The 15,109-nt window shown below is 36.1% G+C and overlaps 1 protein-coding gene across 1 annotated transcript in view; it reads right to left on the bottom strand.

Annotated features, from left to right (window-relative positions):
- The window catches only part of ADGRV1 (adhesion G protein-coupled receptor V1), a 199,633-nt gene that overhangs the window by 114,695 nt on the left and 69,829 nt on the right, over positions 1-15,109 (bottom strand). Inside the window, exons 23-24 of the mRNA XM_089908569.1 lie at positions 3,986-4,162; positions 236-416 (exon numbers count right to left, since the gene is read on the bottom strand). Coding sequence (XP_089764695.1) covers positions 236-416; positions 3,986-4,162 — 358 coding nt within the window. The remainder of the gene's footprint in view (positions 1-235; positions 417-3,985; positions 4,163-15,109) is intronic.

Raw genomic sequence — 15,109 nt, 5'->3', positions numbered from 1 at the left:
AATCCTGCATTTAAAAATACTTTTCAAAATATATTATTAAACTTTAGAAATCGATCCTTATATATTTTTCACAAGCACTGTCCCTCAAAATGGCAGCTTAGAAGTTCCAAGAGCTTGGAAGTTAGAGCATCCGAAGGAGTTCTACTTCAATCATTTGCAGAAGTCCCTTAAACCCTTAGCGAGATCAAGTACACCCAGAGAAGAGAGGATTATTCTTGCAAAAGGGCTTGGTTACCATATGGATGATCACTAGCTTTGATGGTGATATCTGTTGTTTGCTTTTCAGGGTCTATGCTTGCACCACTGGTGGGAGTTGAACCTAGTTTCCCATCTCCAGGAACCGCAGAAACCAATGTCACACGGAAATACTCATTAAGCTCTGGAATATCATCATCAAGGACATAAATATTCAGGACCTATAAATATAAAAATCCAAAGGCATTAAGCAATGAGGCATGTAGAAATTATTTGCCACTTATCAGAAGAAAATAAAGCAGCCAAAGTTACTTTTTAACATGACAGATTTCTACACAAACTTAGACATAAAAATAGAGAGCGAGAGAGAAAGTAAGAGAGAGAGAGATCTGAGAAATTAATTCTTTAATCAATAATGAGTGCTGAAGAGTAATACTTTCTGTAAAAAATATCCTAGTCATGTATTAATATCATACCATATATTATACATTGATATATCAATACAGTATCATATATTCTTTGTACCAAAGACAGTGGTATTACCAACCTCACGTATAGAGTTCCTGGTTAAGGAACTGCACGTTATCTGACAGAATGTGGTAAGGCAATAGGAAAGGACAATGTAGCCATGTCTAGTTCTGGCCTAAGGAAAGCCTGACATACCTAGCAGCTGCATGCTAGAAAACAGATCTACAATAAATGCTAGAAAACAGATCCACAATGAGCCCTATAAGTCTGGCATACACAAACTGCTCAAAAAACATTAGGAAAGGAAGTAGCAATAACTCAGCCATGCTCTACAATATATAAGTCAAAATTTGAAGTGAAAAAAACCATTCCTCCTTCTTTTATTTACTGAACAAGCATGTTTTGACATCTACAATGTGCCAGGGCTAGAAATGGCCCCAGTCGCTAAGAGACTCACTGTCTTCTGTAGGAGAGAGATCTGTGGAAAAACATTTAAAATGCAATGCAAAAATGTCATAATAGAGTTATGTACAAAGTAAACTGAGAACAAAACAATCAACTCTATCTGGTAAAGGTTTTACAACAGACAAGTCTGAAGCAAGTCTTAATGAATTAGTTGTAGTTATGAGTAATAATGAGGAAGGGCATTCCAAGTAAAAGAAACAACAGCATGAAAGAATAAGACATCTGCGTAATTACAATTAGACCACTAAGGCTGGAGTGGGAGAGAAGTCTGGACAGATAAACAGGAGTCAAGGTCATAGGGACCGTTCATGCTATCATTAAAAAAATGAACTTCATTCCATAGACAGTAAAGGAAAATGGAAGAATCATAAGCAGGGGACTGACAAAATGAGAATTCCATTTTAGAATCAATACCATGGCAGAATGTAAACAGAGTGGACAGAGCAAGAAAGGACGCAAGGTGCTGAGTCAGGAGGTGACTGACCAGAATTAATGAGGTACTGAACTAATTCAGTGACAATGGAGATGAGAAAAAATGGATGGATTTTAATTTGTTCTGGAAATAGAAGACCGAGGCCTTAAAGACTCAGCATAGGGAGTGAGGGACAAGAAGGAATGATGTATGATTTCCTGGTTTCTTCCAGAAAGGAGGGTGACAACAGTCTGAAAACAAACTGTAACTCCAAATGCAATCTCCAAAACACTAGTCATTAGGCCTAAAAGCATTTGAAGAACTTTTTTTTAATGTAGTTTTTAATGTAGACCCAAGACAGAATCTGAATTTGGTTTTAATGTTCATTTTAATCAAAATTTTAATTAATAAAGTAATACATGGCATGGCCAATGTGCTCAAAGTATAAAAATGACACTTCTACCCAAATCTTGTCATTATTTTTGAACTAAAGGGAACAATAGCGGTCTGAAGATTTAAAATATCTTGCCCCTAGAAAGTAAGCTGACAAATGTTGCTATGAAAAGCAATACCAAAACATCAAGATGTACATTAAAAATGAAGCAATTAATACTTTTAAAGTATTGAAGCATACCAAAGTACTCGCTCAATTCAATTAGTGAAATGAAGAGTTTGAAGACCCTATCAAGGTATAAATGTATCTCACATGGTGACTCAGTACACAAAACAGTATTTACCTTTACTATATGTTATACACTCTGCTATTTTCTATTCTCTTTTGAAAACCTTCCTCATAACTCACTAAATTGATTTCATAACTAATGGGCCATTTAAAAACACTTGAAAAACACATTTCCAGTATACATTCCTGTACTGCAGCAAAACACACACACACACACACACACACACACACACACACACTCACACACACACCCTTCCCAGACTGTCTTGCCGCTAGGTTTCTAGATGTGATTTAAACGTACTCCCCAGACATCTGAAAGGCAATAGCAAAGTGGAGGTCACCTGACTGCTATCTGTGCTGGAAAGCATAGTCACGGAGCATCAGCAGACACCTCAGTATCCAGTCTCTGGCTTAGTAAGACTGAGAAGCTAGTGTAGATCCAGCAGGCACAGCATTACAAATCAACCTCAGTATTCAATGTTATTGTTGCTTTAAAGGTCAATTCGTTTTTAAAGAAATTTTTAAATGACAGAAGAAAATATTTTAAATAAATCTTGACAGGAGCATATACGACTATTTTCCTGACCAAACTTTTATTAACTCTTAGCTCTTCCAAACTATATATGAATACTCTTTATAAAACAGTGGTTCCCAGCTATATTTTTATTTCATAGAGGGTAAATTTTCCAGGGGAAAATTTTGAGGATCAACTCTGTTTTCCAAGTGGGAACATTAAAAAGTTATCACATATCATCACTGTTACTTGATAAAAGGAATAGCAATTCAAATCCAAAAAAGAAGTGAAAAAGACAGGATCAGAATAAATTATAGTCCTTTAAATGGAATAATTTCAGCCTTATGAAAACTTACTCATTGTCCTAATTTTCCTCATTTTACCAAAGACCAGTTAAAACATTTATCATGGCTCTTATTTACAGACTGCTAGTGGGAACTTCTGTTGTAAGTTATTTGTTTCCTTCTTACCCCAAATTATAGAGATTTGATCACTCTTCTTTAGCTTGAACTCTTTAAATCTTAAGAATATTTTAAATTTTTCCTAATTTTATCTTTTTCATCCAATCAACTCCTAAGTCCCTTAGAAATGTCTTCAAAGATATTTGCAAGTCTTAAGTTATTTTATATTTATCCCTGATGACCTATAAACTATTTACACTTCTAATGAAAAATTATACTGATATGAATATTCCAACATATCAGACATTTTATATTAGAATGTAAAAAAATTTATATAGGAGAAGGTCTCATCTCAATTTCACTTACAATAAGTGTCACTTATTTCTGGAGCATCTATTCAGAAATCAGACGATTCACGGAAAGCTTTTGATAAAACTGGTGATCGCTTATACTTTCAAAACAAAGAAAAATTACCTATTTTTTCCAAATTTAAAAATAAAATATTACAGTTTTAGGAATTCCTCTTGGCTGACTGGAAGAGTACCATTAAGAATTCTGCAGTTTCTCATTGTATCAGTAATAACCAAAAACCCACAATGATAAATCTTCAAGCTATACCATTTTTATTACATTGAGATTAAAGAACAGATATAACAGACATTATTTAACATCCTTAATTTTTCACTGCAGAAATAAATACAAAAATATTTTATGCCACGATATATAACTAATTGCCTAAATATTCTAAATTGCTTAAAAAGCAGGAAGCTGCAAATAAATTACAGAACAAACAGATCAGGAAAAGCTTTCCAGGAGGCTTTCAAAGAAACAGAGAAGGTAGAGTTTACCTCTGATCTCTGCCAAGGAAGGAATGTGATAGTTCCACTGGCATTGGCAAAATCATCAACAAGGTAATTAACACCATCAGATTCGATCTGTGAGATGGTGTAAAAAACATGCACATAATCCAGAGCTCCTCTGGTTCGCTCCACCACACATGAAATGGTGGATCCCTCCTCTGCAATCTGAAATTGAACATAAGTTCTTTATAAGTATACACCAATTCAAATCAGTGATAAAATTACAAGGCTTTCCTGAAATCCTTTTACCATAAACTTAATTCTATAACTTTCTACCTCTCTAAGGCGGCCTCTACATTCCTCCGGATATATTTTTGACTGCTAAAAAGTATTTACAATCATTGGTTTTTCCACTCATTCCTTTAAAGGGATAAATAAAAGCAGAAACAATAATAATTAATTAACTACAAATGTAATTCATTCATTGAAACCTCTTGTGTGTCAGCCACTATGCTAGATGCTACAGTTACAAACGATTTTTTTTAAAAAAGCACAATCCTTTATCTGGGTAAGTCTAAAGAGGAAAACAAACTCATGATTTTATGATGAGTTCAGCACAAAAAGTAGGGTGTAAAGAGTGGAACATGACATCAGGGAGAACTTTCTAGGCACAGACACAAGAAGTAATCGAGTGGATTTGGTGAAATCATTTTGAGGGTGGTTATTATAAACTATCCAGTGGGGACAGCCTGGAGAAACTCCTGGCAGGGAGACAATAGTCAGGTAAAGGAGGGCACTGATATCATGCTTAATATCTTTTTGCTATTTCTGACATATATACATATACCTATGTATACATACATGTGTGCATTTTTCATGTGAAAAGTACTTTTATTTACATAATTTAAGATAATGTTTAGAAATTACATGGAGCAGGAAATTGGAATATCTTTTAGAATAGGTCTTCCTCTTCTTAAATTCTCCATCTCTCAATTCTATTTTTATAGTATCTAACATAAAGTTCATAGAAAAAAGAACTAAAACTGAATAAATAGAGCTCAAAATACAAATCTTAATATATATAGTGCCATTCTCTACTCTTCACATCAATCATAAGCACCTCTGAGCAGCATTAAATAGAGCTATTTTGGTGCCAACATCAGAGCTAGAAAGAACAGATTTGAAATTTGTCTGCAAACAGGCAATAGTTAAAACAGTTATCAATGAGCATGGAAGCACCAGGAGTTGTTCCAGTAAATCCTTCGAGTTTCACTGAGCATCAGCATTCCTACTCCAAAATGCAGCAGAAACTCTACTGCCTCATAGTACACAAGATCAAGGACCCCTGGGGCAATATAACTCCTTTGTCTGCTCGTCTGCTAGCCTAAGAAGCCCAAAATGACCCTACAGTTGTTCAAAAGAGCCTTCAGTCTGTCTCTTGATGGAAATGTTCCATCTCCAGGTCCAACCAGAACTTCTAATCCAGTAGAACTTAAAACATGGGAACAGGAAACACAAATTCTGACAGTGGGTCACTGGGGGTGATGGAGTTAAGAGTCTTACTTCCAGCTCTTGCTTCCTGAGCTCATGTGATCTAATTACCGGGGGCAAGGAATTAGATATTAGCCATTGGGCACACATGCTGGACCCTGGAGCACAAAACTCCAACACTTCAAGATGTTGTCCCTGAGCTGGCACCTTGGCTGAGTCTTTAACAGGCAATCCCATTGCTGCACTAGGCCAGCTGCTTCAGGTGATGCCGTATAATACACACACACACACACACACACACACACACACACACACAATGGAATATTACTCAGCCATAAAGAAGAATGAAATATTGCCGTTTGCAGCAATATGGATGGACCTAGAGATTATCATACTAAGTGAAGGCAGACAGAGAAAAACAAATATTTGCTATCACTTATACGTGGAATTTAAAAAATAATACAAATAAGCTTACTTACAAAACAGAAACAGACTCACAGACACAGAAAACAAACTTAGGGTTACCAAAGGGGAAAGGGGGGGAAGGATAAATTAGGACTTTGGGATTAACAGATACACACCACTACATGTAAAATAAACAACAAGGATTTACTGTATAGCACAGGAAACTATATTCAATATCTTGTAATAACCTGTAATGGAAAAGAATCTGAAAAAGAATACACATATATATGTACGTGTGTGTGTATAACTGAATCACTTTGCTGTACACATGAAACTAACACAACATTTTAAATCAACTATAGTTCAATTTAAAAACTGGTATTTCTAAACAGCTCATGTAACTCAACAACAAAAAAACCACCCAATCAAAAAATGGGCAGAAGACCTTTACAGACATTTCTCCAAAGAAGGCATACAAATGGCCAGTAGGCACATGAAAAGATGCTCAACATCGCTAATTATTAGAGAAATGAAAATCAAAACTGCAATGAGGTACCACCTTACACCAGTCAGAATGGCCATCATTAAAAAGTCCACAAATAACAAGTACTGGAGAGCGTGTTGAGAAAAGGGAACCCTCCCACACTATTAGTGGGAATTAGGTTGGTGCAGCCACTATGGAAAACAGTATGGAGGTTCCTCAGAAAACTAAAAATAGAATTACCATATGATCCAGCAATCCCACTCCTGGGCATATACCCAAAGAAAACTCTAATTCAAAAAGATACATGCAGCCCTATGTTCACTGCAGCACTATTCACAATAGCCAAGATATGGAAACAACCTAAGTGTCCATTGAGAGATGAATGGATAAGGAAGATGTGGTACATATATACAATAGAATACTACTCAGTCATAAAAAGAACAAAATAATGCCATCTGCAGCAACACGGATGCAACTAGGGATTATCATATTAAGTAAGTCAGAAAGAGAAAGACAAATACCATATGATATCACTTATATGTGGGATCTAAAATACAGCACAAATGAACCTATCTGCAAAACACAAACAGACTCACAGACAGAGATCAGACTTGTGGTTGCCAAGGGGAAGAGCGGGAGGGAGAGGGATGGACTGGGAGTTTGGGGTTAGTAGATGCAAACTATTACATTTAGAATGGATAAACAACAAGGTCCTACAGTATAGCACAGGGAACTATATCCAATCTCCTGGGGTAAACCATAATAGAAAATAATATTAAAAAAGAATGTATATATGTGTATAACTGAGTCACTTTGCTGTAGAGCAGAGACTGGCATAACATTGTAAAAATGTTATGGTATTTAACATATGGCCTGGTATTTTAAGGCCATATACAAATGGTATATTTTAAGGCCATTACAATAAATTATATTTAAAGATTGGATAAGACAATGAGGGAAGTAAGTATAGATAGAAAAGGACCAAGTACAATCAGTTCTGCTGTTAACACTGGTTTTGAAACGAAACTGTTCCAATGCAACTGATACATCAGGGAGCACTTTGAACATATTTCACATTTGTTTATGTATAATTTCATCCACAAGAAACATGGTGAACACAGAAAACTGTACCACCTGAAACAAGCCACATGGGAATACACACACACACACACACACACACACACACACACACACACACACACTCCAAACATCTACCAGTTACCTCAGTTCAACGCATGTGTCACCAGCCACATTTATCTGCAGTGAATGTGGCAACGTTCCCTCTGATTTCGAATAAACCTCCTTCCATCACTTCACAGTAGCATGCAAGCTACATTCCTCTGATGTCCACTTCTACAAGCAAACTTAAGGTTTTTTCAAGGTATATGCCATATTTATTATCATACTTAAGAATTAAACACTTATTGTGTAAACCTATTTTTTATTAGGTCCCTACCTTTCTTTTTATATATCACTGACCAAATTTTTGGATAGCGTTCGCCTAACTCATCTTTCCCATAAGTTCTTGTGTTTTTCACTATGCGATTTGGTACAGTGTGGTGATTTTTAGGAACACATCTATCATGTTACGGCAGAATTAACTGTTCTGAAGGTGGGGCCCTCCAACCCTAAGAGGCTGGAGAGAAGAGGAAGCAGCAAAGACACAGGTGCTCAATACAGCAACTAATTTAATTTCCACTTAGACATTTACATCAGCATTTTCATCATAGCTGAATGGTATACAAACACATGTATGGTGGAAACAGCATGGCTTTAAGGTCAAACAGTCCTGTTTGACTGTTTCACTCCACCACTTACCAAAAGTCCTCTGTCTCAGTGATCTTTTCTTAAAATGAAGATCACAATGTCTCATGGATTTTGGTGGAGGTTAAATAAGTGCTTTACACGGTACCTAGTAAAATAGTAAGTGCTACACAAATCTTATATTTCTTCCCCTTAAAATACAGACACACAAACACAGTAACAAAAAATGCCACATAAAAACATTCCCTTATTTTATCAAGAAACTTATATGCTTGCATATTTAAAAAAAGCAAATTCCCATGTATTTAGATTCCTATCAGAGTGGGGACATATTTGCTCCATTTTCCCACCCCAAATTTTAATCAGAATGACTATTTTGAATGAGTTAAATTAATAAATCATTAATCCCAACATATGAGTATTCAGCCTTTCCCTTTCAGCAAGAGACATAGATTAATTAGATCCAAAGACACACTAAGGAGTGTGATGTTTTCTTATAGCTTTTTATCAAGTCAATGACATTACCATGCAGCATACAGGACTAAGCATTTTGCTTGGAGGAATCACATGGGGAAAAGTTATCTAACCACACTTTCATTTAGTAAAGCCTTCATTAAAATCTATCACCTACTAATTATTTTCAGTTTGAAAAAGAAGAGAAAAGAAGACTACCCATATTCAATACATATATGTGCAGACGTGTGCTATATATCAAAATTGCATAGAAATTTTAATGAATTAATAATTTACACAATAAAGTAAACTCTGTAAAATTTTAACAAGGGAAGAAGCTTCAAGAGCCAAGCATCCATTAAAAAAAATGACATAGGATGCCTGGTAAAAATCCACCTTTCATACTTATGAATTTACAGAGAAATGACATAATGCATGACATTTGCTTTAAAAATTATTTCAGCCAAAAAATAAGACACAAGACTGGCAAAAGGCTAATAAATGTTGAAGCTAGGTGATGGGTCACTGGGTTGACTCCTACTTTTTCTATTATTCTGTACGTATGATATTTTCCATTGTAAAAGATTTTTAAATTTCAGCTTTTTGCCTCCCATCCCATCCCCCAATAGAGATTCTGACTCAGAAATGGGTGGGATCTTGATTCAGGAATGGTATCCAGGAAAATGCATTAGATATTTCCAACCAAGGCCATCCACACACAGCACTTTGGGAAATAGCAGACCAGAGGATGGAATTAGCAATACAAGAAGGGGATTAAGACATGGAGAATAAATAATTAAAAGATCTTTTCTACTATTAAAATATTCACCTAATTGACTTTATTTATTTATTTACTTATTTATCTATCTTTGGCTGCGTTGGGTCTTCGTTGCTGCGCGCAGGCTTTCTTTAGTTGAGGTGAGCCGGGGCTACTCTTTGTTGCAGTGTGTGGGCTTCTCACTGCGGCGGCTACAACCAAGATTACTCTACCCAGCAAGAATCTCATTCAGATTCGATGGAGAAATCAAAAGCTTTACAGATAAGCAAAAGCTAAGAAAATTCAGCACCACCAAACCAGCTCTACAACAAATGCTGAAGAAACTTCTCTAAGTGCGAAACACAAGAAAAGAAAAGGACCTACAAAAACAAACCCAAAACAATTAACAAAACGGTCATAGGAACATACATATCGATAACTACCTTAAACGTGAATAGATTAAATGTACCCACCAAAAAACACAGGCTCACTGATTGGATACAAAAACAAGACCCATATATATGCGGTCTACAAGACACCCACTTCAAACCTAGGGACACATACAGACTGAAAGTGTGGGGATGGAAAAAGACATTCCATGCAAATGGAATCAAAAGAAAGCTGGAGTAGCAATACTCATATCAGATAAAATAAACTTTAAATAAAGAATGTTACAAGAGGCAAGGAAGGACACTACATAATGATCAAGGGATCAATCCAAGAAGAAGATATAACAATTATAAATATATATGCACCCAAGCAGGAGCACCTCAATACATAAGGCAACTGCTAACAGCTCAAAAAGAAATCAAAAGTAATACAATAATAGTGGGGAAATCAACAGTAATACAATAATAGTGGGGGACTTTAACACCTCACTTACACCAATGAACACATCATCCCAACAGAAAATTAATAAGGAAAAACAAGCTTTAAATGACACAACAGACCAGATAGATTTAATTGATATTTATAGGACACTCCATCCAAAACCAGCAGATTGCACTTTCTTCTCAAGTGTGCACAGAACATTCTCCAGGATAGATCACACCTTGGGACACAAATCAAGCCTCAGTAAATTTAAGAAAATTGAAATCATAGCAAGCATCTTTTCTGACCACAACACTATGAGATTCGAAATGAATTACAGGGGGAAAAATGTAAAAAACACAAACACGTGGAGGCTAAGCACTACTTACTAAATAACCAAGAGATCACTGAAGAAATCAAAGAGGAAATCAAAAAATACCTAGAGACAAACGACAATGAAAACACAACAATCCAAAACCTATAGGATGCAGCAAAAGCAGATCTAAGAGGTAAGTTTATAGCTATACAAGCCTACCTCAAGAAACAAGAAAAATCTCAAATAAATAATCTAATCTTACACCTAAAGGAACTAGAGAAAGAAGAACAAACAAAACCCAAAGTCAGCAGAAGGAAAGAAAGCAATGATAAGAGCAGAAATAAATGAAATAGAAACAGAAAACAATAGCAAAGATCAATAAAACTAAAAGCTGGTTCTTTGAGAAGATAAAGAAAATTGATAAACCATTAGCCAGACTCATCAAGAAAAAGAGGGAGAGGACTCAAATCAATAAAATTAGAAATGAAAAAGAAGAAGTTACAACAGACACCACAGAAATACAAAGCATCCTAAGAGACTACTACAAGCAACTCTATGCCAGTAAAATGGACCACCTGGAAAAAATGGACAAATTCTTAAAAAGGTATAACCTTCCAAGACTGAACCAGGAAGAAATAGAAAATATGAACAGACCAGTCACAAGTAATAAAATTGAAACTGTGATTAAAAAGCTTCCAACAAACAAAAGTCCAGGACCAGATGGCTTCACAGGTGAATTCTATCAAACATTTAGAGAAGAGCTAACACCCATCCTTCTCAAACTCTTCCAAAAAATTGCAGAGGAAGGAACACTCCCAAACGCATTCTCTGAGGCCACCATCACCCTAGTATCAAAACCAGACAAAGATACTAAAAGAAAAGAAAATTACAGGCCAAAACCACTGATGAATACAGATGCAAAAATCCTCAAACAAAATACTAGCAAACAGAATCCAACAACACATTAAAAGGATCATACACCATGGTCAAGTGGGATTTATCCCAGATGCAAGGATTCTTCAATATATGCAAATCAATCAATGTGATACACCATATTAACAAACTGAAGAAGAAAAATCATATAATCATCACAATAGATGCAGAAAAAGCTTTTGACAAAATTCAACACCCACTCATGATAAAAACTCTACAGAAAGTGGGCATAGAGAGAACCTACCTCAACATAATAAAGGCCATATATGACAAACCCACAGCAAACATCATCTCAATGGTGAAAAACTGAAACCATTTCCTCTAAGATCAGGAACAAGACAAGGATGTCCACTCTCACCACTGTTATTCAGCATAGTGTTGGAAGGCCTAGCCACGGCAATCAGAGAAGAAAAAGAAATAAAAGGAATACAAATTGGAAGAGAAGAAGTAAAACTGTCACTATGTGCAGATGACATGATACTATACATAGAGAATCCTAAAGATGCCACCAGAAAACTACTAGAGCTAATCAATGAATTTGGTAAAGTAGCAGGATACAAAATTAATGCACAGAAATCTGTTGCATTCCTATACACTAATGATGAAAAATCTGAAAGAGAAATTAAGGAAACACTCCCATTTACCATTGCAACAAAAAGAATAAAATACCTAGGAATAAACCTACCTAGGGAGACAAAAGACCTGTATGCACAAAAGACAGTGATGAAAGAAATTGAAGATGATACCAACAGATGGAGAGATATACCATGTTCTTGATTTGGAAGGATCAACATTGTGAAAATGACTATAGTACACAAAGCAATCTACAGATTCAATGCAATTTTTATCAAATTACCAATGGCATTTTTTACACAAGTAGAACCAAAAATCTTAAAATTTGTATGGAGACACAAAAGACCCCGAATAGCCAAAGCAGTCTTGAGGGAAAAAAACAGAGCTGGAGACTCAGATGCCCTGACTTCAGACTATACTACAAAGCTACCCTAATCAAGACAATATGGTACTGACAGAAAAACAGAAACACGGATCAATAGAACAAGATAGAAAGCCCAGAGATAAACCCACGCACCTATGGTCAACTAATCTATGACAAAGGAGGCAAGGATATACAATGGAGAAAAGACAGTCTCTTCAACAAGTGGTGCTGGGAAAACTGGACATCTACATGTAAAAGTATGAAATTAGAACACTCTCTAACACCATACATAAAAATAAACTCAAAATGGATTAGAGACCTTAATGTAAGACTGGACACTATAAAACACTCAGAGGAAAACATAGGAAGAACACTCTTTGAAATAAATCACAGCAAGATCTTTTCTGATCCACCTCCTAGAGTAATGGAATAAAAAGAAAAAGAAACAAATGGGACCTAATGAAACTTAAAAGCTTTTGCACAGCAAAGGAAACCATAAACAAGACAAAAAGACAACCCTCAAAATGGGAGAAAATATTTGCAAACCAATCAACAGACAAAGGATTAATCTCCAAAATATATAAACAGCTCATGCAGCTCAATAATAAAGAAACAAACAACCCAATCAAAAAACAGGCAGAAGACCTAAATAGACATCTCTCCAAAGAAGACATACAGATGGCCAAGAAGCACATGAAAAGTTGCTCAACATCACTAATTATTAGAGCAATGCAAATCAAAACTACAATAAGGTATCAACTCACACCAGTTAGAATGGGCATTATCAGAAAATCTATAAACAACAAATGCTGGAGAGGGTGTGGAGAAAAGGGAACCCTCTTGCACTGTTGGTGGGAATGTAAATTGATACAGCCACTGTGGAGAACAGTATGGAGATTCCTTAAAAAACTAAAAATAGAATTACCATATGACCCAGCAATCTCACTACTGGGCATATACCCAGAGAAAACCATAATTAAAAAAGACACATGCACTCCAATGCTCATTGCGGCACTATTTACAATAGCCAGGTGATGGAAGCAACCTAAATGCCCATCAACAGATGAATGGATAAAGAAGATGTGGTAAATATATACAATGGAATATTACTCAGCCATAAAAAGGAATGAAATTGGGTCATTTGTAGAGACGTGGATGAATCTAGAGACTGTCATGCAGAGTGAAGTAAGTCAGAATGAGAAAAACAAATATTGTATATTAACGCATATATGTAGTACCTAGAAAACTGGTACAGATGAACTGGTTTGCAGGGCAGAAATTGAGACACAGATGTAGGGAACAAACGTATGGACACCAAGGGGGTAAAGCAGTGGGCGGTAGGGGTGGTGGTGTGATGAATAGGGAGATTGGGATTGACATGTATACACTGATGTGTATAAAATGGATGACTAACAAAAACCTGCTGTATAAAAAACTAAAATAAAATTCAAAAAAAAACTAAAAATGTCAAAAAAGAAAAGAAAAAATGGAAACGGTTTAACTGCTCTATATTTAAAAAGACTGATCAAAAAATTTAAAAGAGGGCTTCCCTGGTGGCGCAGTGGTTGAGAATCCACCTGCCGATGCAGGGGACATGGGTTCGTGCCCCAGTCCAGGAAGATCCCACATGCCGTGGAGTGGCTAGGCCCGTGAGCCATGGCTGCTGAACCTGCGCGTCCGGAGCCTGTGCTCCGCAAATGGGAGAGGCTAGAACAGTGAAAGGCCCGCATACCACAAAAAAAAAAAAAAAAAAATTTTAAAAGAAATTCACCTAATTGACTTTACTTATTTATTTATTTTTGGCTGCGTAGGGTCTTTGTTGCTGTGCTCAAGCTTTCTCTAGTTGTGGCGAGCCGGGACTACTCTTTGTTGTGGTGTGCGCGCTTCTCACTGCGGTGGCTTCTCTCTTTGCGGAGCATGGGCTCTAGGCCCGTGGGCTTCAGTAGTTGCGGCTCGCGGGCTCTAGAGTGTAGGCTAAGTGGTTGTGCGCACGAGCTTCGTTGCTCTGCGGCATGTGGGATCTTCCCAGACCAGGGCTCAAACCAGTGTCCCCTGTATTGGCAGGCAGATTCTTAACCACTGTGCCACCAGGGAAGCCCCCATCTAATTGACTTTAGAATAATAAATCAAGCAAAAGTACAGGCCAGTATATATGAAGGGCCATAACATCAAGTAATAATCATCAGAACCATCATCACTCAGTTTTTCACAAGAAACAGTAGCAGCCGCTACTGTTTTCTCTTTTGAGTCAGGAACCTGACACATCTTCAGATCATCAGAAAAGTAATTATAAAGGTTAACAATGAGAAGAGTTTTTGAAATACATTTTCCTAGAAAACATAATATACTATTCTAAGACATGAATTTGGCTTTCTCTATTGAGATAGAAGATTAAAGCTAAACAATTACACAACCAATTAATTTTTTATTTTGTTTCATGCTTGGCTGATGATCTGGGATATCAGATTATATCAATATCACTTATAGCTAAAGGAATCTATTCACATAACATAGGGCAGGCACATAAAAACAAACACAGTCCAAGTTAAATAATATTCTCGTTTTTACAAAGATCCTCTCAAAATATCTCTAAATTTATTCTTAAGCCATGAGTTTATAAATATAAAACATAATCCAAATATTAGTTGTAAAAGTAAAATAAGACTAGCAAATTCTATGAATCATTAAGAAAAGCAGCTTTATAATTATGTGATATACAAGACTGCAGGACATAAAAAAAAACAGTGCGAAAATAAGGTGGAGAGAAAATAACATTGTTAAGTACAAAGAATAACACAGGAAGGCAACATGAAAATGTGACT

Source organism: Delphinapterus leucas, chromosome 3 (assembly GCF_059928025.1).
Source record: "Delphinapterus leucas isolate spDelLeu-1000000601 "Yukka" chromosome 3, BTC_Dleu_Yukka2, whole genome shotgun sequence".
Lineage (NCBI taxonomy): Eukaryota > Metazoa > Chordata > Mammalia > Artiodactyla > Monodontidae > Delphinapterus > Delphinapterus leucas.
Note: the sequence above shows the minus strand (reverse complement) of the source record. Positions and strands in the feature narration are given on the sequence as shown.